The sequence below is a fragment of the Echeneis naucrates genome, chromosome 6 (genome assembly GCF_900963305.1).
Source record: "Echeneis naucrates chromosome 6, fEcheNa1.1, whole genome shotgun sequence".
Classification (NCBI taxonomy): Eukaryota; Metazoa; Chordata; class Actinopteri; order Carangiformes; family Echeneidae; genus Echeneis; species Echeneis naucrates.
The window spans coordinates 22,618,238-22,643,902 of record NC_042516.1 but is presented as its reverse complement, the minus strand read 5'-3'; the positions used below and the strand labels follow the sequence as shown (position 1 = coordinate 22,643,902).

At 42.1% G+C, this 25,665-nt stretch overlaps 1 protein-coding gene across 2 annotated transcripts in view; it reads right to left on the bottom strand.

The window, feature by feature from the left end:
* bbs9 (Bardet-Biedl syndrome 9) overlaps window positions 1-25,665 on the bottom strand; it is a 131,571-nt gene that overhangs the window by 101,833 nt on the left and 4,073 nt on the right. For both annotated transcript variants that reach the window (XM_029504375.1, XM_029504374.1), the window contains exons 4-13: window positions 23,569-23,633; window positions 23,352-23,465; window positions 18,423-18,597; window positions 14,218-14,302; window positions 13,008-13,191; window positions 7,477-7,606; window positions 5,851-6,032; window positions 5,462-5,538; window positions 5,321-5,374; window positions 5,123-5,225 (exon numbers count right to left, since the gene is read on the bottom strand). In XM_029504375.1, coding sequence (XP_029360235.1) covers window positions 5,123-5,225; window positions 5,321-5,374; window positions 5,462-5,538; window positions 5,851-6,032; window positions 7,477-7,606; window positions 13,008-13,191; window positions 14,218-14,302; window positions 18,423-18,597; window positions 23,352-23,465; window positions 23,569-23,633 — 1,169 coding nt within the window. The remainder of the gene's footprint in view (window positions 1-5,122; window positions 5,226-5,320; window positions 5,375-5,461; window positions 5,539-5,850; window positions 6,033-7,476; window positions 7,607-13,007; window positions 13,192-14,217; window positions 14,303-18,422; window positions 18,598-23,351; window positions 23,466-23,568; window positions 23,634-25,665) is intronic.

The following is a 25,665-nucleotide window of genomic DNA, read 5'->3' as shown; positions in this document are numbered from 1 at the left end:
TTCTTCTCCAAATATGGTTTAAAAAAAAACCCAAGATGGCAGCAGCCAATTTATAAACTTGAAGCTTCAAAACGGCGGAGGAGGTCGGAGCTAAATCAAACCATAAGTTAGAGGCCGATGTAAAAATCCCTTCGGCTTTTTGGATGAAATTCTCTGGTTCTGGCAGAGTGCAATGTTTCTACTGCAGCGATGGAAACTATTGGAAGTCATTTGTTATTGTTTTGTATTTTTACTCATGATAGCCTGCATGGTTCATATCACCGTCCATACGATACTTAAATACAGCTTTTCCATCTACAGCAACCTCACCTGCAATCCATAAACCGGAGGAGAACTGTTCTGGACTCCAGCTCCTCCTCTGAGCCAAGTCCCCACATTCATTAAAACCAGCACAGCCTCCATTAATTTATTTTTTCCTAATTTTTCCAGGACTGTAACGGATGTGAAACACCTGGTTCGGGGCCAAATGACCACGAAGGTCAGCCACGGTGGTCCTGTGGATTCAGAGCTGAGCCAGGCCAATCTGGGCCAAAGCAGACCAGCGAGGCTACACTTAGGTGGGAAAGACAGAAAAAGACAAAGAGTGTGTGGGTGTGTGTGTGTGTGTGTTTGCGTGCGTGGTGGCTCATGTTTCGCTGTTGATTGACTGTTGAAAGGCAAAACGCCAGATTTTTTGTGTGCAGGAAGACAAAAGAGTTTGGCATAAACGCACACACAGACACACACATTGGGCTTTCTCTGGCTGTAAGGACGCTTCCCTCTCTTCTTTATCCTTTAGTTTTTAAAGGAATATATCTGATGGATGTTATTTTAATCTTTAGTCGATTCTATCTTTGTCTTATTTGGTGAAGGTTATATTTACAGTCTAACCGTAAAACCTTACAGTTTCTCAGCCAACCGTCACGCTGAATTTTAACCACAACCCTAATCCTACTTCTTCATCATCGTCTCTGACCGCAGAGATCACTGTAGACCACTGAACCCCGGTTGCCTCTGCCATCAGCCTGGGCTAGAGGCAGCAGTGTTTGTAGAAAAGACTTTGTGAACGGATGAATGTGGCTTCCATTTTGTGTAAGATTGATGTTCAATACAAGGGGGGTGTTGTATGTAATACATACGTTTTTAGGCTAAACTTAGAGTACTTTGAATTCACATTTAAATGATTGAAACTATCGTCAAAGTACGTTAATTAAGTGTTTGTTTTTGCCAGTGGCATGTTCATATTATTATTCTAAGTGTCTGAGAACATTATAAAGATGATTCCTACAGACATTGAATCTTTCTGCATTAACCAGAAACAGGCATTTGATCTCTCGGCTCACCCGACTAAGTCGACAAAAAGGGCAATTTTATCTGGCAGAAGTCCTTTAACCAAACATAAAGCTAACTGATGCCAACCTGAAAAAAAAGGCATACCTTTGAAGTTTTGACAACCAAAGTGTTGTCACAACGAAGGTTTAAATCTGATGTGTCTACACAACCATAAGACGGACACACGCACGCATGCAGCTACCTCACTGAGCGTGTGTCTATATTTAACCAGGAAGTTGGTGACGTACACGTGTTTGTGCTGATGTATCCATGGTTATGGATGTAAAGTGTTTGAATGACTTGGGTGTGTAACTATGGAACTGTCTGAGTGTCTGCTCGAGAGAGGCTTCTGAATTTGACCCGTTTGACCGCGACCCAAGGCTCGTGTAAACAAAGCACCTCTTTAGTGGTGCAAATGTGATGGAGCAGTGAGTCACAGCCTCTCATCTTCCATATAAACAGTGAATTGTTGGGAGCTGCTGCCAGGAAGAGAAACTCAGAACTGCAGAGAAGAGGGTTCTTTTTTCACACTTTTCATTGTTGATTCGAACATTAAAGCTATCGCTGCTCGCATTAAAAAAAATCCTTCCAAGATCAAATTTTTCTTCATCTTAAGAGTTTTTCGAGGTTATTGGTGACGTAATACATAAGGAAATAGTTCATGGTCGGCGTGCATGTCTAATGTACAGAAGAGCGGCACAATTATACTGGAAATACAGTGCAAATCACAGTATGGCCCACTGCAACGGCTAAATCATCCTCTCCTGCGTTTAGGAAGGAGGTCTACCTTCACTGGAAGGATCAAATCAAAAAGATCTGAGCTCATTTTCTCCGTCAGCTGTCAGATTATCACACTACTCGTTGGCCTAGTTGTCGATTCTCAGTTCATTCTGAGTTTCATGTATCTGTTTATTGCTTTTCCTTTATTTATGATGAGCCGTGGTGGTGGTGGCTACTGGGGCAAACCAGAAACGGCCCTCAGGGACAATAAATAAAATTTAATCTGTTTAATTACTGTTAGCACCTCAAGCATTACGGTGCTGCAGAGACGCCCCAGACTACAAATCACACTCCCACAACACGAGGGAACATGCTTGTTTGGAACAAGAACAAAATCAACAAATCATAGTCCTTTTTTTTTTAAATTAGAAAACCTTCATTCCAACTCAAACTACATATTGCAATATCTGCAGGGAAAATTGTGAAATGATTTTTACTTTTTATATTTTGTATATTGTGCTGCCGTAGCGTACAGTGTGTTACCATACCCTGTAAGATATACTGACACCTTAAAAGTGTCGGAAAAAGTAATAAATGCTCACTGTTGACTGTTTTCAACAGGCCACAGCAGAAAATAGTGGTAGAACAAAAATACCACAATTCCCAGTGGGAGCACTGGCTGCTGTTTCAAAGCAGAGACTTTGTGGTTGCCCTTGGAAATGAAGACAATCTGCCCCAATGACAGGTTTCTCATGTGTATGATGGTTATTTTCTTGTAAACATAACATCTGTTTAGAGTAGATACATATAAACACGCTGCATGTGTTTCAGCAGTATAGAACGCAGAAAATCTACAGTTTAAATGTCAAAATAGTGAAATTTAAGTTGCATGAAAAGAAAACAGGAAGGGGGAAATGTACAGGAGACATACCTGTGCACGTGGTGCAAAAAGTGCATCATGTTTGCATTAACAGCTGTGAAGTTCACGTGCAGTATATTACAGATAAGAATGCACTGTGGTAAAATGCATTACATTTCTGCACAGACGCGTCATGAATCATGGGAAAGCGGTGGTCAATTTGATTCAGGGCTCAGATTGAATGGATGCTGCTCGACTCGCATGAGAACCGGGCTCACATCTTGAAATCATAAATTCACAATCTAAACGGGTTTCTCTCGAGAAACTGAGTGAGCGTTCATTTGTGATGGATGGCGGCTTCAGCAAATGTAGGGATACGTTTTAAAGGAGAAAATTTCATTTCTCTGGTGCTCATCCAACTTCTGTGTCTGAAAAAAATGGCAATAAAAATAACTTCAGTGTCCTGGTAATGCAACCTGAAGCTTTTTTCTACATTGAACTTCATATTAAATAATTCTGACCATCATTTATATCCAGTGATTGATGAATTTTCAATTACAAGAGAACGATGTTGTCAAACAAGTCGTGTTGGGTAAAATAATGTTCCTGAAGATGTAACTAGTTTAAATTAAGTTAAATTTACTGCGGCAATTCCTAGAAGTCACAAGTTGTGTCGTGTATGCAAGACAATAAAAATATTTCTTTCTAACCATAATTCAAAGAAAATGGATTTCATCTCTATTTTAGAGCCTTTTTAAGTGTTTAAAACATGCTTTTGTAGTCAGGGTAATCATAATTTTTTAATTTTGTAAAGTTTTTAAGCCTTCTGCGTCTGTATGTTTGGCGTTTCCATCGAAAACAGCCAGCAGGTGTTGATCCACCCCATATGTGGACCAACAGGCAGTTCAAGGCACCAGCACCGCCAGTAATTTCCCTCCCAATGGGGCTGCAGATGGGGACGCAGTGCGTTATCGTGGCATCATAAGGAGCCTGTGATAAACGCCTCCTCTAACTGGTCGGCATTACAGAGTCTGTAAATCCCCACTTGAATTTCTACTGAGTCGAACGGAGGAAGCCTGCAGAGTTGTGTAACAGCTCAAAGCGAATAGTGCACATTGTGTTACCGGATGGGTGATGTCCTTTTAACGAGCCAACAGTAGATATCTGTGTTTGGGGATGTAAGGTTGTGTGTGCTTTGTGTCTTGGCGCTTCAGATCAAAAGGTAGCGGCGTCTGGTCGAGGTGACCGATTCTCCCCAACCAACAGACGACAGAACACACAGAGGAAAGGCTGATAAGAGCTGAGCAAATAGAGCCAGACTCACACCTCGCACTCACTCAGTCAACCGCTGCCTGTGTGTTCAGAGCATGGAGGAGGACATGATGAGGGAGAGAAGAAAAGCTGAAAAAAATGTGTGTGTTTCATAAATGGGTGTGTGTGTCTGTGTGATTGAGAGAGAGAGTGAAAAAGAAAGGCTGGAAAAACAAAAGTGATTGTTGACATCAGATGATGAAAGATCTTACACAAAACCAGCTGCACCACAACACTCAGGAATGAAACACTTTCAATTGTATTTCTCAATACAATTCATCATTTATAAAAAATTTTTCCAGCCTGGAGCAGCTTCTTAAAAATCCACCACCACTAAACTATAAAAATACTGACTGGTGAATAGTTTGAAAGAAAAAAAAAAAAAAAAATCAAGAAGGCACTGCTGTGCAAACGGATAAAAACACATCTGTCACACAGATCTGTTGGAGTTCCTCAAACAGAGCTGGACTCTCCTTGACACACTTGAATCTGTGATTGTGTGTTGTGTGTTATCTCTCAGAGGAAAGTGCGGCCAGACAGGTGACAGGTGCAAGCCTTTTCCATTGCCAACAAGTTTTTCAAAGTTTCAGATCGAACACAACAACTTTCATTTTAACGTCTTGTGTCGTCATGAAATATGAACACGCACAATACACTAAAACACACAAATAAATGGAAGTGAATTAGAAAAATGTAGTAAGGAAAACCAGAGAGGATCTTCAGTGAAAAAGGGACTAACCTCCTTTTAAAACACGTCAGTTTTAATTATTCTGTTTTATCGTTTTATCGTAGTTACTCTCTTGTGTATCTATTGCCTCTTTTTGCAGAGTGATTGAAAAATGTCTCAGAATCTTGACAATGCATGTAGTGTTAACAAATTCAAAGAAATGCACACACAAACACAGACACACAAGGACTGACCCATGGGTTCGAGGACAAACTGGTCCTGAGTGATGGCCAGAGGAGGCTGAACGCCGACAGTCAGTTTGGAGGAGTGGACCACAGAGGCGGCCTTCACCTTCACCTACAGAGAGAGTGACGGTGACGTGAGACGGAAAAAACAAGCGCAGGAGGACTGAGAGGACACATTCAGGTCGTCAGTGCAGAACCTCGGCTCACCTGTACGGTCACTGAAGGGATGGGCAGTCCGCCGGCGTCTTGGATCAGAGCTTGCTGTAGGCAGAGGAAAAACAAATGATGGATGGATCTGGTGCATCAGATGGGAGAAAAAGCGTGATTGTGCGGTGATTGTGTGTTTACCGAAGGGCTGTCCATACTGGAGGAGACGGCTGACGTAACAACCAGGTCCTCCTCAGTGTCGGTTTTAGGGAGGATGTCTGAAAAAACAACAGAGTTTTATTACAGTAGCTCTCCGTTGATATCTCGTTAATAGAAGTTAGTTGATTATTTCAGACGGTTTGAAGTCTGAAATTTTAACCAAATGGTTGCCAATGAAAAAAAAAAAAAAACAAAAACTGAAAATATTAAATATATATAATAATTAAATATAAATCTTTGAAACTCAGTTAATCTTTGATATTTTTGACATCTCACTACCAGAGAGAATACTTCAGTTAATTGTTTAAAAAGTAAACAAAGTATATATGTGCTGGTAATCTTATCAGCTGTTAGGCTGTTTGGCCTCCCACCCTGAGTCCTGGTGACCTCTCTGATGACCTTCTGCAGCTTCTTCATCTCGGCGTCCACCTGCTCGTAGTCTGCCTCCCTGGCATCCACCTTGGGCGTGGTGAAGAAGGAGGGATCTGTGCCCATGTATGAGCACAGGAGGTGGCCTTCTGAACTCAGGCTGACCACCGCTCCCTTCAACTCCCTGAAGAGGAAGAAGAAGGGAAATGTTGGGAACATTTTCACAGCTTTAAAGTTTGTTTTGAGCATTGAGGGAAACAAAATGCTAGTTTTTGTGTGTGTGTATTAACTGGTTGAATAAGTGTGTAGTTCTAGTCTCGTTGTGTGGCAGCACACTCTCTCACACACACACTCGACCACAGCAGGAACAGAAACATGCACACATTCACGATGGCAGCTCCCTCTAACTCTCTCTCTGACACACACACACACACACACACACACACACACACACACACACACACACACACACACACACACACACACACACACACACACACACACACACACACACACACACACACACACACACACACAAACCCACACAGAGAAAATGAGTTTGGCCCATGAGAGAGAGAAACATTGATCATAAATATGAGGAGACACACAGAGCAGCTGCTGTTACAGATGTGAGTCACACTCCTGTGTATTACACCTATTAAAGTAATTTAAGAAGGGAAAGTAAATAAGATATAACTGCAGGCCCAGTATTAGCTTTTCCTAAAAAGCTAATAAAACACGACACGACAAAGTCTGACTGTGTCACTTCGCAGACACTTAAAAAAAAAAAAAAACCTGGTGTGTGAATCCAGAGTCTCACACTTGCATTAACACGTTGTCCTTTATGTCACTGATTCCTTGTCAGTTCTTGTGGACAGATGAGAGATTTCAAATTTATTTAATGCATTTTTTGTGCTTAAGTGATGAAATTTAACACAGCCTCAAAAGGCTCAGAGAGCACGGCTGTAAAAGACAGATAGTCACAGTAAAATACTGGGGCCATTGTGTGGATTTTTCCTGTGTGTATTAGTATGTGTGTGTGTTCGTCTCACACACACACACTGAACACACTGAACAACGTGATGACTATCAAGTGCTTTAAAACAACACAGCCTCAAACTAAACCAAACAGCTCTGCAGACACACATTATCTCCTGAATCTAAACACACACACACACACACACACACACACACACACACACACACACACACAGAAACCACATCATTTCTCAACAATGTTTGTGTTTTCCGTTGTAATTGTATCAAATTGCGGTTTGATTGGAGTTGTGCTGAGAAAAGACAATTTATTGGCTACAGCTGGCCCCTCCCTGCTTGCCTCTGATTGGCCAGCTGGAAGACATCGTCTGGTAACACACTGGATTTCACAAGCTGATAGCTGAGAGTGTGTGTAGTGTTTACCTTGTATAGTGTACATGCTCTATAACACCAAAGCATTTTCTGTTATCAACACAACAAACAAACAATTATTTATCTTGTCCCAGAGATGAGCTCACCACCTTTCTCTACTATTTCTCAGACCGTCTGCGTTCCTTCAACTACATCTCTGTCTTCGTGTTAAGGAAACAGTAACATCAGGTGCAGTTTGTTTTGTCGAGGGCTGTACGTACAGGAAGTTGGCGACGCGAACGGCCACGGGCACGAAGGGGAGCTGCGCCGCCCATTTCAGAGTCACGTCCTGGTAAACCAGCAGCATGTTGGTGTGGTTACCTAGCAACAGGTTGGTGATGCCATCAGAAACTAGAAGAGAAGAAAAATGAAGTGAATTGTCAGACAGAAGAGCAGCAGCAGTTTCTGGAAGGTTGTGGTAAACACAACCTGACGTTCCTGCAGTCACTCCTTTTTTAGACTGAACATACTGAACAACAGCGTTTGTGTGCAACTCTTTGACTCATTGTAGATGAAGTGAAGTGAAGCCAATGTTGGAGACTCTTAAACCTCCGTTCTATCAAATTACCATCACGGGGTGACCGGTTGTAAAAAGAAGCAAGATTTTGTTGAAGTCAATGGGAAAATGGTTCTACTTCTCAAATGATTTATTAGCTCATTAAGTTTATAGTCTCAGTGTCAGTTTTCAAGATTATAGTCCCATTTAGAAGAAAGTGGACCGTGAAGCATCAGGGTGTGGCTTACACAAATGTTGATCTGTCAAAGAAAGCACAGAGCGGCTCAGATCCAGCCCTCAATCCTCCGCAGCTCACAAACCAAACCAATGGGTGGTGGTTTGTGGCTGAAATGGATTTTATGAGGTGAAATGTACCATGACCTTTCACCTTTAACCACCAAAATCTAATCACTCCATCTTTGGTTTGTGCCAAATTTGAAGAAGGTCCCTAAAGGCCACACTGGAATTTCCCACTCACAGGGGCAAAACCATGTTTTTGTGGGGTCTCCACGACCTTGACCTCCGGCCTCTGTCCTCTGACAAATGCTCACGTATTTGCATATCAATGTATTTGTTTTGAGAGAGCCTTGGCAGGTTTAATCTTAGTCTAATTTTTTGTTAAATCTGCTACAGTCTTAAAACAAAGCTAGAAAACAGTGGAGGTGTTCACAAATCCAACAACCATGGCACACAGACAAAACAGATTGGTGGTGGGTGGGGCTTTTTGAGATGATGTTCTCCTGTAAAGATCATCACCAACGTCTTAAGACACCATTTTAAGACACGCTACGTTTTTTGTTTTGTTTGGTTTTGTTTTTTTAATGTTTCTGGTCACGGCCATGACCAGAAACATTAAATATAAATAGCACTTGTGTTTTTGTACTTATGTTTCACACACACACACAGTCACACGTGTCCAGTTGATCCCACCAATGGTGCAGTTACCACCTAGCGAGATCTGAGGTGACGGCCACACGCAAAGCAAACACGCCTCGCTCATTCTCTCTCTCTCACACACACACACACACACACACACAGTAGAATACACAGGTTATATTATAGTAACAGCGGTCAGCAGGGTGGTACAGCACAGGGGTCAAAATGACAGAGTGTGTGTTGGTGCCACATCAAAGCAAACACACACCTTCTATCTCAGCATCAGCATTATAATTACATTCTAATTATAAAGGTCCAATCTACGTTCCAGCTGAGCATCTCCCAAACATTAGCTCCTTCTTTTTTTTACTATCCTTTCCTCTTCCCCGTTTCCTTTCTCCTCTTTAGACCTCTCCGTCTTTTCTTCATTACGGCTGATACCTCGCCGTTCCTTTCAGTTTTCTTTTCTGTTTTTCTTCTCGTTGCTTTCGCTTCTGTCCATTCTCACTTCCTTTCTCTAACCCCCTCCTTGATTTCATACCACATAGCTCCAAAGCCCCCCGGTTCGATTGCAGCCGGGGGCAGTTATTGTTCCCCTCTCTGTCTCCGTGTTTGCCTGTGTGCCTCCCTAATGAAAAATAATCTCAGGAAATTATTGAGTGCGGCGAGATCCATCCTTAGGTAATGTTCACTGGCTCCTGAGTGATTTCTCCCACTACGCGTCGTCCTTGTGATTATTATTTCACATTACCAAAGACAACAATTATAAATCGTTATGTGGTAATGAGTGACAAATGAGGGAAAACACCAACGTGTCTCTGACAGGGCTGATCGCAAAGGGAAGTGTTGCCCATTGGTTTGTGAGCTGCTGTTCTGAAGCCTCAAGTTTGCAATTTGGTTCTCACCGTGTAGGTTTGAAACAATATTCAAAGGATAAGGTGGGATAGAAAAGGATTGAGGGTTCAATCACTCAGCAGCCGCGCCCCCTAATCCATCCCCTGACCATCATTTTTTAAAAAAAAAGAACATCACGCTGGATTGAAGAATTGAAACGAGAGACTGAGACCATAATCTCATGAGGAAAATGTTTGCTGAGGCAATAAACAGTGAAGTAATTACTGAAGTAATAGAGAAGTATGGCCATTTTCCCATAGACTTCAATACAATTCTTTCACATTCAGTGCACTCGCCCCCTGATGGTCGTTGGATGGACAGCACATTTCAGGCCCAGCGTCCACATCCACTTTTATACAGCCTGTGGTTTCTCGAAGTTTCGGATCATGTCGTTTTATTTCTAAAGGAAGTGACTTTGCATTTCGCCCTGAGCTCGAGTTCGGCCGGTGGAGTGATCCACATGAGCAGTCCAGCCGTTATAGTCATTTGAGAAGCGGAGGAATGGACAGACAGGGAGCCTGAGGGCAGAGATCCAGCAGAGACAGCTGTGAGGCTGAGGGCCAGGAGGAAAGCGTTAGGAAACACCCGAGAGATCGCTGTCGTCCATCTTCCTCTCGGCTCCGAGGCTCCTGCAGCTCTGAAGGAACGGCTCCTGAATGCTGGGTGGCAGCTCCGACACCGAGCGTTGGCCTCGTCACTGTAAACCGAGGTATGGACGGAGAAGACTGCAGCAGCAGCTTCGTCCCGGGAGAGTCTGTCTGTATGGTTTCCAACCATGTGGGAAGTTTTATGTGGTTTTTGATTGTTGACAGGAATCATGTCCCAATAAAAAAAAAAAAAAAAAATGCTGCTTTTGTTGCACTGGCACACGTATTGAATTTATAGACAGTTTCAAAGAGTAATCTAAATAATGTCTGGAACAGATAGTGGCAGGCACTTCGAGAGTCGAGATATTCTAATTCTAAAATTGAAAACAGTTACTGGGAGGAAACTCTGGCCAATTGGTTTTTTTTTTTTTATCCCTCCATCAATCCTCCCTTTCTGGATTCATCCACCAGACTTTGTTTTTTTTTTTTTACTTTTCTCACATCCTTTTCTATTTTGTCTTTCCATCCATCAGCTCGCTGGTGTATTTTAGATTAAGTGTCGTACTCGGATAAGAAATAAATAAATCTATCGAATAAACGGTTCTTTGGTGGATTGTTGCATTAACTGAAACAGACAGAAAAATTCCTGGTCCTGTAAAGAATACTCTTAAAATCTTTGTTTATTGCTCCATGCTCAAAAAGGTTATACACACAACTTTTTTTCTGCCGCATTCCTGGAGGTCTGGCCTTATCTGGATAATAAGTGTTGGTGTGATGATAAGAATCAGGCTGGAGTCAATAACCATCACAGAAATGTTACACACTTTTCTTTCATTCACACAAAATTTCTGTCTAACAAAGAAGCTTTTGTTTCTGTCTCTGGACATCTTACAGCAAAAACCTGGTGGATTTCAGACCTCTGTAATGGGGTGGGGTTAATCAGGAAGATAAGATACAGATACGCAAGATCCATTTTAGGATCCAAACAGGTTTTCAGATAAGAAGACAAAAATTCTCTGTCATTTAAGCAGCATAAATAATATTAATCTATAACACTTATAATAACTGTGCAGAGTTGCCACTATGTTAGAGTTCATGCACAGTTTTGTGTTTTCTTTCACGTCTCTTGTTCTAAATGACCACAATCAAGCTGCAATTTGATACAAATGCACAGTTAATGCTAATTATTGAATGATGGCACTGAGAGTGTGTGTCTGTCTGGGACACGGCTGTATTTTAACCTTTCGTTAAAGGTGACATCGATTTACCTTCCTGACTCTTTCCTCTCCTCAGAGAGGACAGGAAGAAGGAGACCGTGTCAAGATCTGGATCCAGGGCAGGATTAGCGCAACACTATTGAAAGCCTCCAGGATAAATCCCTTCGCAACTTCTGAGCTGCATTACATCCTACAAACACACGCACTGGTTGTGTATTATATCCGGTATGTTCATCATTACAAAACTACTCTAAAATGGCATTTAAATGGCACCTTGGGTCAAATGAGCACCGCAGAAGATAAAAACTTAGAATAAAAACTTAGATAAAGACACCACAGACTCTTTATCTTAAATTTCAACTTAATTTTGGACTTTTCAATAATTGTCAGTACAGTTTACAGTAAACATTTAATTTTTTTTCTTTGAGAACTGAAAGAAACCAATTGTGGAGTTGCACAATTTTCTGTTTTCTGTTATGTTTACACATATGAATATCATATACGCTGCATTATGTTAGTCATTTATCTTGCGCCATATGTTTACGTATTACAGATTGTTCAGTAGTCTGTTCACTTCATGTGTGTAACAGGACTCCTCCAGCTCCTCCATCAAGTTCTGCCAAAGGCTGTTTCCTGTCGAGTCATGTGGCACTGGGTTTCTGCACTAAGCGATTTGTTTTTGTGTATTTTGTTTGCTCGATCTCAGATGTTTGGTTGTGGCAGGTGCACTGATCCATGGTGAGGTTTGTGTTGCTGCCCTGTACTTTACTCCTGGAAGAACAAATCTGAGCTTTGCCAGCGCTGCAGCAGCTAAATTTGACCCCTGAACACACTGCGCTTGGTTCTCTGAACGTCCACATCCTGACACACACACACACACACACACACACACAAAAAAACAAAAAAAAAAAAACTCCTTCTTTTTAATTTCATCTCTGGTAATTCCTGATTAATTACCAAATGATTAAGGGTGAGAGTCAAGCTGAAGATGATTCAATGTGCACTCTGACCTTTGAACTTGTGCACTCTGGCAACAGTGATGCCAAAATCTAATTTATGGCTGTGTCCCAATTCCGGGCCTGCATTTTTCCGAGGACCTGGTCTACAAAGGCGCGGTCCTTCATAGCTGTTGCAGACCACAACGTCTGAATTGAAATGAGACCGTCTGCTCTTCACAGGATTTATGTTTTTTTTTTTTTTTTTCTTGCTATGGGATTTTTATTACCAGAGCACAACTAATCTTGGGAAAGGCTGGATTAAAGCGTGATAAATTAGCAGGTTGCATTTGAAGGAGCTTTTCAATCTGGACAGTCCTGGCAAGACCACGACCACTGAATTAGGACATAGCTTGTGCGTTTCACGTGTTTCCGCCTCATAACCACATTGCTCCAGTAGAACAATATGTCCATATAAAGTCCCATTTTATAAGTAAAGTTTCCCATCTCCCTCCACTTCTCTGCGTACACCAGGTACATTCGTATCTCTCACACACTTTGATCTCAGCCCTTTCTCTCTTGGGATCTGTTTCTGCTAATCCTCGGATCAGTATTAAGTCTTTAACTGGATCAGGTGCGCCCTGCTGGAGCTAAATCAAATCTTGTAGGATAGAAGGAACACAAGGGCTGTTGAGGTGAATCGTTCCCGCACGGTTGGCCGTTAGTTGGTGCAGATTCCTGGTTTACCTGAGGCGTAGGGAAGGAAGCAGCTGGGGTTGAACTCCAGCTTCTTCATGAAGCGGATCTGGCCGTTGTCACGGAGACAGTATAGGTTCCTCTCACCCAGGACGAAGATGGAGGCGGAGGAGTGAGAGAAGGAGGGGACAGAAAGATCCAGGGCCTGTTCTCCCAGGACCAGCGTCCAGTCAGGCTGGGGAACACACACACACATACAGCCCTGTTACACAATACTACTGTAATTGATGTAATTTCCCAGGAATAAGCCTGGTGTACAGTATGAGTGACACAGGCCCTGTCTGAACACTCTTCATAAAATGTTTTCACAGTCACAGAAATCCATCTCTTCCCATTATGAGGTCAGAAATCTGGACAAATGCAGTCGAGCTGCATGAATAAAGCCATGCAGTCTGTGGACATTGGCATCTGTGGCTCTCATGCTTTTGTGCTGCTGTGGGAAAACTCAGACATTTGTGCAGTTTTATACAGGATGATGGTCCAAACACAGGTCATGTCCAAGTGAACGTCTGTAAGAAAGGCAGGAGGCTCTGAAAACATATGAGGGCGAAATTTTGCGCATTCTCCTGCATTATTAAAAAGATTAATATGAATTATCTTGGTGGTTAAATGACACATGTGACGATTGTGGTCATGATTTTTCTGCTTTCTTTATTCTGCTCCCAGTTTTTTTTTTTTATTATTATTATTATTGTTTTTTATTATTGTGTCCCTAACCCTATTAGTTGATTAAAATGTATTATTTTTGTGCAAATTATGTCTAGATACACATTCACATACATTCGGCCACTAAGGGACCTACAATTGTATTGATTTCTGTCAGTAGTCGTAGATGAATGACAGTGAATTGAATGTGACCTGTCAGTAAGTGTGCGCACATATAACCAAGAGTTTTAAGAATATTCATTTTAAGAAAACGTTTCGACATAACTTTTAGATGATTTTAAATATTTTCTCATTCCATCTACCTTTTTTCAGAAATGTTTTGAACACGTTTGACACATTTTCACATGAAGCACTTCATTTGGTGCATGTAGTTTCATGTTGCAAAAGTTTTTGTGCCACATTTTGTCATATTTATAAATTAAATTCCACCAGCACTGATTATTTCACTTGCTCTCTCACTTACTTAGTGCAACATCACCAAAAGTAAGCGGCTGAGTGAGTGGCTGATTCTCCATTTAATGCGCTCAGGACTCACCATCAGCCTCTTGCCCCCGGTCTTGAGCGGCAGGTCTGGATCCTGTCGACTCTCAGCTTCTGTTGCCACAGACAGAGTCTCATACCTGAGAGTAGGAGAGACACAAACATTGGTGAGTTGTTTTTGTCATGTGTCCATGTTTAAGCTTTTTTCTGGGATATAACTGCTCAGACATGCCGAGCTATTTTAGGCATATTTGTACCAAATCCACTTGCATTCACAGATGCATACATTTGACCACGTATAAACATTATAAACCTGGTACAGAACGTCTCATTAATGTATTCCCACCACGTTTCCAGCAACGCAAATTACTGACTCTCTAGTTACAAGTGTTGCTGCTTTAACTGCTGGCCCAGGACCACAACAACACTGGTTATGTTCCTGATTGAAATTCTGTCTGCACGCCCAAGGCAGAAATCCTATGACACTTCATTTATTCACATTTAAATGCAGACGAACACAGTGGAACATGTTCATGATTAACTAAACCCACAGGTAGCGTCGTATATTCTCCTTCTCCTTTACAGCTTCTGTCAGGTCCATCAACACACTGCTGACCCACCGTTCCCCGGAACTGCGGTCTATCAGTTTTAATCAGTGAGCCTTTGGCAACGTGCGGAGGATAAAGTAGTCAGACTGATCTGTGGTCAGTTGGTTTTGGCGTCTTCGGCATCAGGAGTTTTCCAGTAAGGAGCTGGCAGTCAAAGCGGCTTGGCGGGAATCTATCCTTCTCCTCTAACACCTGGAGGAACGGAAGGCTCCAAACCCGACTGAGCGCAACTCAGAACCGCAGACCAAACACTAAATAAACGGCACCTTTGGACCACAAACCTGCTGTAAATTAAAGCTATCAGGCCATAAGTCTACCTTAAATCCAGAAGACCGCAATCCAATATGGTTGCCATGTCAAGGCCAAGTGATTTATACGATTTTCACGCTGATCTCTCAAAATTTATGGCACCACAGAACATCAAGTGTTTACTGTTTTCACTACAAGTGTGATAGAAATATTTCAGGGCCCCAGACGATGAACCAGAATAATCTCCACTTACAGACATTAAAGCCACATACCTGCCAACTCACAATTAGACTTTCTGAATTGTTGGCATGCTAACACACTAAATTAAGATGGCAAACACAAAGAACCACATAAAGGCTTTCTGTTTTTCACTCAATAAACACTTCTGATCACTCTAATAGAGGATAGCATCACCTATCTGATCAGGAGCAATGATGAAAAATCTGCTCCAAAGCCTCTAATGCTCTTAATATCTTGTTTAGAGCATTGATCAATAATTCCTTATATCCTTATAACTAATCCCTCACAGCATTGTATACGAGACGGCAAATGAAGTGTTTAAATAAATGAAGTAGATTTTTGAATGAATTCATACAGCGGCAGTACCCGCTGAGCTGCTCTGAGAAACGACGGGCTGACTAACAAGCTGTTTTATGGATGACTGCCAGTAAAGAAACCTTTTCATCACACCGTGACCATTTCCTGGGAAAGAAAATTGACTAAAAAATATATTAAACATGTCAGGAGTTTTACGCTATTAAAGCAGCACTCAATGGATCGACAGGCCAAGTCCTGGAAGGGTGAATGGATTAAATTTAGCCTAATAATACTAAAATAACACTATAAAATAACTGTATTCTTTCGCTCTGTTTTGATATTTCAATTCCAGCCATCACTTAGAAGTTTTACTAATGATGGGATATGAGGTAGCATGAATGAATTAAAGCTGCACATATGTGTGTTGAACTGTTTATCTCAGAGTTTGGCTGTGTTTTGAAAGAGGTTCTAAAAAAATGTACACAAAACCTTGTGTGTACAATAAAAATTAATAAACCACAACAATCTGATTATTCACCTGCAAGATTAACACATTGACATGATTGACTGCGACGCATGAAAATTTTTTTCTTTGTCATTTAGTGTTTATAATATGCAGAACATGTGGCCACAGTTTTGATTGTGTGTGTGTGTGTGTAGTATCAGTCATCACAGGACACTAAGGTTGAGGAAACAGTCGCCTCATTTATATGAAAGAGGATCTCAGTGAAAAACTCAACAAACAAACACACTCATTTACCTTCAACATATACAAAATATGTCACACATACACAATGTACGCACACATGGACACACACCCACATACATACACAACCTATACAAACACACACTACATGCATATGCTCTCTCAGTGTCACGGATAAACACAAACCAAAATCTGATACCGACGCCAACACACACACATACATACATACACACACACACACACACACACACACTTTTAAACAAACACACACACACACACACACACACACTTTTAAACAAACACACACACACACACACACACACACAGACAAAATCAAGCTCTCATTCATCAGAGCAGGAGAAGGTCCAACAAGCTAAATAAACTGAGCGAGGCAGAACAGTTTGACCAGTTATCTGATATTAAATGTACAACAGCCAGTGAAGCCTCGACCTCGTCAGCCGATATGGATTTATATAACAGGCGGAAACCGCAGCACATCACAGCCATCCCCATCTGAGCACCAGGTGAACTGGACCCTCTCAGAGTGCAGAAGAAGAAGATAAAACTGAGATTTTACACAATCCTGCAGTTATAGAGCTCCTTAAAATGAACACTACTGCTGGTCATGTCAAGATCTCAGATCTTTTGACATATTCATAAGTCATAAAGGTTTTACGTTCAGATATGATTCTGTTTTATAGATCTAGAAACAGACGCACATTCAGGAACTTCATTTCCACTCCCATAAATAACTGTACATTGAGTCCTTTAATCCATCATTTTGCAGACTAAACCCCCACCCTCCCCACAAGATATCAGCTTTAGTACATCGACTTCATTTGTCTGGCCTGCAGACATCTTCATCGGCCAAACTGAAACGTTCGACTCCAACTTAAAGTTTTTAAAGACATTTTTAAACCGTTTAAAGTTCATTTCACACCGGAGGCCACTACAAACAACCATAAAACTCCAACACGGAAAGTTACGTTTCCGACCAAATCAGCTGATCAGCTGAATGAATCACAACAAATAATCCATCAGGATGAAAATAAGAATGATTAACTGACCATTACAGCTGTTGCTAACTATATTTATTAACTATACTCATTTAAATTGATTAATTAAAAGCTGTTTCCTGCCATCTGTGTGTTTTGTGATTTTGTTACTTGTTTTTTTTTTTCTACCTGAGCAGGTCAAAGGTCAACAGGTTACCAGATAAGCTACCTCTGGTGTTGTATTCAGAAAGGTGCAGAAAGGGCCGAATACTAAACAAACATCATGTGAAATTATTGGGTCAAGTGTTTACAGGCAATTTCCACAACAGTTTACACTCCACACTGTGGTGGAAACAAGCTTGTTGCTATTAGTTATGCAGTGTTGTTGTGTGTGCAAAAGCGCTCTGTCTGCTGGGCTCTGTTTGATTTACTGCTGCGTGTCTGAGTGTCTGTATGTGTGCGTTGCAGGGGTGTGGTTGTGTGCCCAGGGAGTGCGGTGAAGTCAGTGTTTCCACAGCAATATCTATTCTGCAGAATCTCTTGATACTGGAAGGTTGGAAGGGCGAGGGGGGGGCACCCAGATAACAAACAGCTGGGAGAGAAAACTACATACACATGTGCACACACATGCACACTGGGCACCCACACAGTGTTCAAGACCTCTACAAGCGCTCGATGCCTCAGCCAGAGGGAAATGGTGAGTATTCATGTGCTTAAATTAAAGTGGAACTTTCCATCACATGGTTTGTGTGTCTGTTGTGGTCCATCCAGACGAGCTATGGAGTGAGAGCAGATGCCATTAGCACTGCTCACTAACCATCAACGGGTGATTTGCACTTGCAAAGTGATGTCCGTTCACTGAAACTGGATCACACTGCAGCTGATTTTGCCAGAAAATGCGCTTTACTTTAATCTCAAATGCAAAAAAGCTTAAGTGGTACTTTTCTTTCTCGTCTTAGAATAAAGCATTGGCAGTGACTTGTAAGATCTAGAGTTGGGTGGGTATTTTGTGCGTCACAATACAATTCTCATTCATTTTTGCACACGATTGTGTGGTTTGATTAAGGCTGACACTTTTATAGTCTTCTGTCCGTTTTATCATGATGTTAGTCCACGGATAATCGTTAGAAGATGAATGAATGAATGATTGCGTCCATAAACGTACTTGTAGCTCTCCAGCTGGAGGGCAGAGGACACGGTGAGGAAGCTGTCGGTTCTGCTGTTGTAGATTAATGGGCCGGGCAGCAGGAACCCAGGGAGGAACCTGCCGAAGGAGTAACTGTCCTGCTCGAAGAACATCAGCATCCCGTCCATCGACTGGATACACAGGGAGTGGTGACCTGGTTGGAAGTAAAAGAAGTTAATTCAGTCATCCTGCCCTATAAGACTAAAAGATGCATTCACATATTTTTGGTATTTATGGGATTTCCATTTCACAGATAGTAAGAAGCTCGTTGCCTCTCCAAAATAAGAACTTCCTGTTTGTAAATCAAATTTCTTTTGATTCGAGGTTGCACTTTGAAAATGTGATCTAAAAATTCTACAAATTATTGATGACTATTTTCCACAATTTGTTATAAAACTTAAAGAAACAAACTAACAAGTGATCAGTTGTAAAAGTTATCTTAAATTGTAACCGTAAACATTTGTTTTTTGAGATTCTAATAATCATACAATCATGGTCAAGCTCAACATCACAAACTCCTTTGCTCGTATCGCAAACTGTACGATTCATCTCGTACTTTAACGCCTTCATTCAACACATTCACCTTTAAACCGGGCCACATGGCTCAACAGGCAAGTGTATTCAGCACTGCACCGCACCTTTTACCTTTTCCTCTGTCAATGTTAGCAGGAATAATTAAATCAGCCTGAAGTTTGTAAAGTCTGGAGTTTTAGGGCAGCAAAGAAAACATTTAATTTGGACAAAGTGCTGAAATGTGTATAAGCAGGATCACTGTTCTGCTTTATGACAGCTGTGACTCTGCAGTTTTAAACTTTGGAGTTTTTAAGTACCAGTGATCCTGAACGACACTTGTGGCTTCTGTTTCATTTCAGCTGTGATGTCATGTTGTGTTGTGAGGTGTGTTTCTCCCTCTGGCTGAATCTGATATCTCCATTAACACCTACAAACACACACACACACGCACGTGCTTGCGCTTGGCTCTGGGTATGAAAGTGTTTGACAGAGTGTGTTTGTGAGGAAAGGCATGATTTAAGGCAAACTCAGCCCTGACACACAGCAACACACAAGGCCATAAAGCAGTGGAGCTATGTGACCAGAGAACTATAATTAGGCCTCAACGCGCTATTAAAACTCACGCTGCCATCAACCAGAGGTCAGGGAGACAGCCACCTACAGCGCAACACACACTCTGAATCTATCAGCAGGGAGAAAAGCCGAACACTCTCACACATCTATCCTGTGTTCGAGTGATGAGCGGCGTTCAGGGTGGCCGTTAACACAACGAAGGACGAGGTCTCTGTCAACGCCGCACACACGCTGCCCTGTGCATGCAGATATGTGTAGCACGATGATTGATAATGAGCCAACAGATATTTTCTTGCAACATCTGAATGTGTACGTCAGCACAGGGATGGAATTATGTTCATGCAGGAGTGTGGGTTTGTGTGCTTTGTCTGTGTTGTTCAAACTAAGAAAAACGATAATGTTTGACTCATCAAGCGCATCGCCGTCGGGTCAGTTCAGTGTCTGCCATCACTTGTGTTCATTTCTGTCAGACTGTCCTTGCTGAAGAAAATTTGAGGACACTCACAGTCCCGATCCAATTGTAAGACAGTGTCTCAACACTTGCAAGGTTGTGTGTTATTTTAATTCTGAATATCTTCTGCTTATTGTTTGTTGTTGACTCTTTCTGCTTCTTGCCTTTGTATGAAAAGCACAAACACACTATTACACATTCCATTTACTTTAATTTAGATTTACAATGCTGTAATCAGTAAGTAATTAGCAGTCAGTCGAGTCAGATCTCGGGCCGAGAATGAGCTGATTCTTTGGCATCTTACCTGCTGAGCTTTTAATTCAGTGGGCTATCCAAATGAATAGTCACAGTTTTCCTTTTAATTCTACTTAAAATCAAGATATTGATATTTAAAGGAAATAAAAATTCCATTTAAAAAAGAAAGAAAAAAAATCTGCAGCAGCTTCAGAAATTAAATCAGTTCTGAAAAGCAAATCAAAACTGGGCACAAGGGCCGGGGGTGTGAAACAACAACAAACATTATAAAGTCCATTTCATGTTTCACCAGCTGTCGTCCCGCTGTGGACAGAAAAGGACTCCAGCTGGACACCTGAGCAGAGGACCGGCGTCCCAGACAAACAATTTTGTGGATTTGTCAGGTGTCGGGTGGTCGTTTCCCACCGTGAAAACCAGCGTGTGGGTCAAAGCAACGCACACTCAGACGGACCTGACACGGCGCTGCATCATCAATAACGAGAGAGGTACTGAGAGTACCAGCCAAGCTGCGCCTTGACAGAGACTGTGCACATGTAATTTCACACACCCACACCCAGGTATTATGTGTCAAAGAGCCCAGTATGAGAGCGCCGCCGCTCAGACACAGCGGAGGAAACAGGCCTGTATTAGCCTCATTAATAAGACATGTTGAACAAGCACATGGAGCAGCCAACAAAGCACAGAGGCTGGCCGCACACTGCTGTGGGCAGAGCCTCACCCCTGTGTGGGAGTGTGTGTGTGTGTGTGTGTGTGTGAGGAAGACAGAGAGTGTGTAGACACATGTGAAATATACGCGTGTCTTTGTGACTCCACGTGTATGCATATCTGTGTGTGTGTGTGTGTGTGTGTGTGGCCTGAATGTGACCCAAACCCAAAGGCAGTCCAGCTATTAGAGCAGTATTAGTATAGAGCTGCTATTACAGCGCCTACAGCACTGCTAAATGGCTGCTATTATAGACCCACACAGACACACACATATATACACACACATTCACGTGTAAGAGCAGACACGACTTACAAAAACACTCCCACACACATACACACTCAAGTCTTTCCAAATCCAAATCCACTTTCAGCACCGGAGAAAGGAGTGCTGTCTCACACACACACACGGGACATTTTCGGACATTGAGCTGGTCTGGCCTCGGAGCTGTGACCATCACTCTGTGCTCTGTGAAAACACTGCAGTCTGTGCAGGAATTTATTTGTACATGAATGTGCATGTTTTCATATTGTATGTCTGCAAATCATTAAGAGTGTGTGTGTGTTCCAACCAACGGCCCATGACATCAGCTCATTTTCATGTGAACTGTCTTAGAGTATGTAGATCTTCTGTTCCTGGCCATTTGTATGTTCAGTCTTAATTTTTACTGTTCAGAGATTTCCTTTTTCTCCTTTGTCAGCCATTTACCTTGTTAGAACAATGCTGCTTTTTAATCCAGTTCAAAAAAGAAAAAAGCTGTCCTGTCCACTGCACTAACCTGCCTGATTAAAACAGATTAATCTTGCTTTAAATCTGCTTTAAGAGTTAAAAATATTTTTTAATGTGCACGGTTTTGCTTGAGTTGAGCCGTGTAAGCTAAACTAAGGACAAAGGTCTCATTCTGCTGGAGTGTGCTGGATCCAGAGATGTTGGCTTCTACCTTGAACCCTGACCCTCCTGATGTGAGGACCTTGTCAGATAAAAGGGACTTTCCCAAACACACAGAAGCCCATAAGATCATGATACAGAGACAAATGCAATTCCAGAGCCTGCACCGCCATCTAGAGGACAGGAGGAGACACACATGCATGTTTTTTGTGTTTATGTCTGCATATGTTTCTGTGTAAGCATGTGGTTTTATGTACGAGAATACAAGATTACATTTGTGTGTCATGAAGCCACGCTTGTATACATTTATGTCAAAAGGGCACCAGGCAATGTGTGTGTGTGTGTGTGTTGTGTGTTGTGTGTTATGTGTATACACTACCAGTCAAAGGGTTTGGATGCACTTTCTTGTTCAAATGAATAGAAAAGTGTGTCCAGTCTTTGGACTGGTAGTGTATATGTGTGTTTGCAGGACACTATGTGTGTGTGTGTGTGTGTGTGTGTGTGTGTGTGTGTGTGTGTGTGAGAGAGAGAGAGAGGTAGAGAGGGAGAGCGCTTGCATGACAGATCTAAAAATCTGCAGTGCAGTAAGGAGAAAAATAGCATGTGGAAACAGGCACGCTTACAGGATCAGGAAGCACACGATGAACGTACATCCAGAAAAAGTCTGCTGTTGGATTTAATGAGCGCACACTGTTCTTTCTATCACTCAAACACACACACACACACACACACACACACACACACACACACAGACTCTATTTACATGAAAGGTCCATCATGCCAGGCCACAAGCTGGCAATTTGTGTCCTGACACACACACCTTGACAATGCTGCCTTTATTTGGAAATGCCATATTCGCTGCCTTAAAGGGGGTTCCCCATGTGAGTGTGTATGTTAGTCTGTGTGTGTTTTTCTTGGACACCGACAACTCGAGGGCTTTCCCCTACTTGGTTTTTCCAAAAGCCCGACTGCTGTATGACCCCCCCCCCGCCCCCTCGTTCTCTCACCTTTCCTCTCTGTCTCTCTCCCTCTTTCTCCTCTCTTCTTTTCATCCTTCCCTTCTCTGAGGGACTTTTATGTATTTGTCCTGTGCAGCCTGCAGCCAATTATCCTTTTTGCCAACACACATGCACAGATGTTCACTCATGAGCGTGCGCACACACACACACACACACACACACAGGGGAAGGCCTCTATACTTATGAGGACCTTCACTGGTGGAACATCTAAAACATCACAGCTAAAGGCCCAATCTGAAATTAACTTGCGAAGATGTACACACACAAATATGATGAATACTAAAATGGAAAAAATTTCTAAAAGTATCCACTACAATCAGCCGCTGAATTTACCAAGAGCTGTAAAACAGGCCCGGTCCTTTTATGTGGGTGGATACAAACGTCTCCTGATCAGCCACAGATATGTTTCAACTCCAAAGACAGGCTGGTGATTTTCATCCAAACACGGATGAAGGATTTTCTCGTCAACTGTCAATGCAATAAAACATCAAGGCTGGCAGACGTACCCGTGACTCCTCCGAAGGTGCCGTAAGTCATGTTGCAGGCTGTCCTTTTCAGGTTGTGTTCGTAAACCAGTTTCAACTGGTACTGGTCCCCATGTTCCACGTTCCCTGCAGTGCCTGAAAACACACAAAGCAGTGGAATTTATGATAATACAGTCCCCATATGATGGTTTGGAAGGTAAAATTGGGTAAGGGGATGGAGGCTGCCCATGTGTGTTACCTGAAACAGAGTAGACGGACAGTTTCCTGGGATGAAGAACAGCCAGATGAAGGAGCTCCGAACACCTGAGAGGAGAAATAAACAGTTCACCAATGTTTGGCACAGAATTAGTTTCCTAATTATTCGGTCTGTATGACACCACAGAAGTTACAGTTTGAGGTAGCTGTAGCTGTAAGATGGAGTTTACAGCAGTAGATTGAGAACTGTGGTTGAACTCTTGCTCTCAGCTGAAGTGTCTCACATAGTTTAACTCATATTTCCAAAATAATTACAGTAACAGCTGCTGGCTTGTTCTAACATCAGTTATGTCTGAGGTGTGGATGATGGTCTCAGTGATGCTGATCCTAGATTTTCACTAACTTCCTCTACCACAAACCCACAGAGAGGGGCTCTGGACCCGGAGCAGATGCTGTCTTACTAACGTTCAACCACTGTTGTAATGTTTGTTGAAAGAAGAACAACAAGGGAGGAGAAAACTGAATCCCACAAGCGTTCTCTTGTACTTGAAAAACCGCTTAAGTCAGAGCTGAAACAAAACCTTTCACCAGCTGCCCACCTTGGTCTGCCTTGACAATATTTACAACGTGCTTCTCCATGGAGGGCCGGCTTCCAAAATGTCCACCACCCTCCGAAGAACGCTGCACTGAAAACCGCAGGTAACCAAACACGATGTCTTCCAAACAGACTGATTTACTTGGATTCTGCTCCCAGCGTGATGATATGGGAAGCCTTCGAGGCAAACCACCAAAGCTTTTCCCAGAAACCTCAGTGTTCAGGGAGGTTCCTCTGCACCCACACTGCGTCAATGGGAGGTACAGTGTCCAGATCAGTGGATAGAGCAAGGCATGCTGGGGTTGGGGGTCCGATTACCCCCCTTTAGTCTAACTGATAGGTTGGCCTGGCTGTAAGTGAAAGCACAGACAGCTTCTGCATAGCCGTTTACTTTTTTGCTATTTTGCTGCATCAGTTATACATTTCTGCTGGCAGATGCACACACACCAAGCGCAACATAGTGTTGGTGGTTGGTTGCATATTGATTCAATGTGTAATTCGTAAGACTAAGCTGTTTAATTGAAGGTTCATTCTCAATTAATATAGTGTTCTTCTTTGATTGAATATTCAGTGATACAATAAGCATCAGTGTTAGACCTGACTGAAGATCAGCCTGTCCCTCCTCTCATGACCGATCGGCACGCCATCTTTGTCAACTTCATGTTGTGGACGCTGAAAACAGCAATCTAAAAATTACTTTTTGTTATGTTTTAATAATTCTATACTCAATCTCTAACCTTTTAATTTCAAGTTGTACATGTTTTAAATCATTCTTTACTTTAAACTGTTTAGACGTATTATGTTTATTTTTTTATGTCCCTTTATTTTTAGCGACTCTTTTTATCCACTGGACATGATTGTTGTGCTTTTTGAGTGATAATAGTGTCAAGCAGGTTGTTTTTTTTAAAACCAGATGAAACCATTTTTGGGAGAAGGTGGAGCTGAGGAGGAGTGAACGTAACCAAATTTCATACCTGCCAAAATATGGATGTGGCTGCAAAACAGCTCATTCTATGGAGAGAACTTTTCAAGTGTTTTCACCTCAGCTATTAATGACGACAGTGAGAACAGAACTTCAGAGAAACTAATAAACAATGTTATATTCATCGGCTCCACTCTGAAAGGGGTCACCCCCACCTAAACCTTTACAGATGTTTTGAGGTACACAAAGCAACAGCTGGACAAAATATGTAAAATATGCTTCTGCTCTATTCTGTCACTATTCCCACATCCTTCCTTTCCTCTCGCCTCATTCCCACTCTGGCTCTGGTTTTGGCTCTGAGGGGGCCATTTAATCATCTTTGCTCCAAAACAAGTAAGTTTTACTGGAGGCATCTGCACATTTCACTTGACCTTGACTCTGAGGGGCGAGCTCTTAACATCCAATTATCCAGTGCAATAACAAAGCAGGACGGGGCCCTTGGGTTCTGACAGCTATGCTAGCAACTCAGTGGTTAGCCTGATAGTATGAGCACAACTATGTTTGGGTTGCTGGGTGGCTGATAGCTCGTGATAAATCATAAGGAGGGAGAGAAAAGCAGTGGC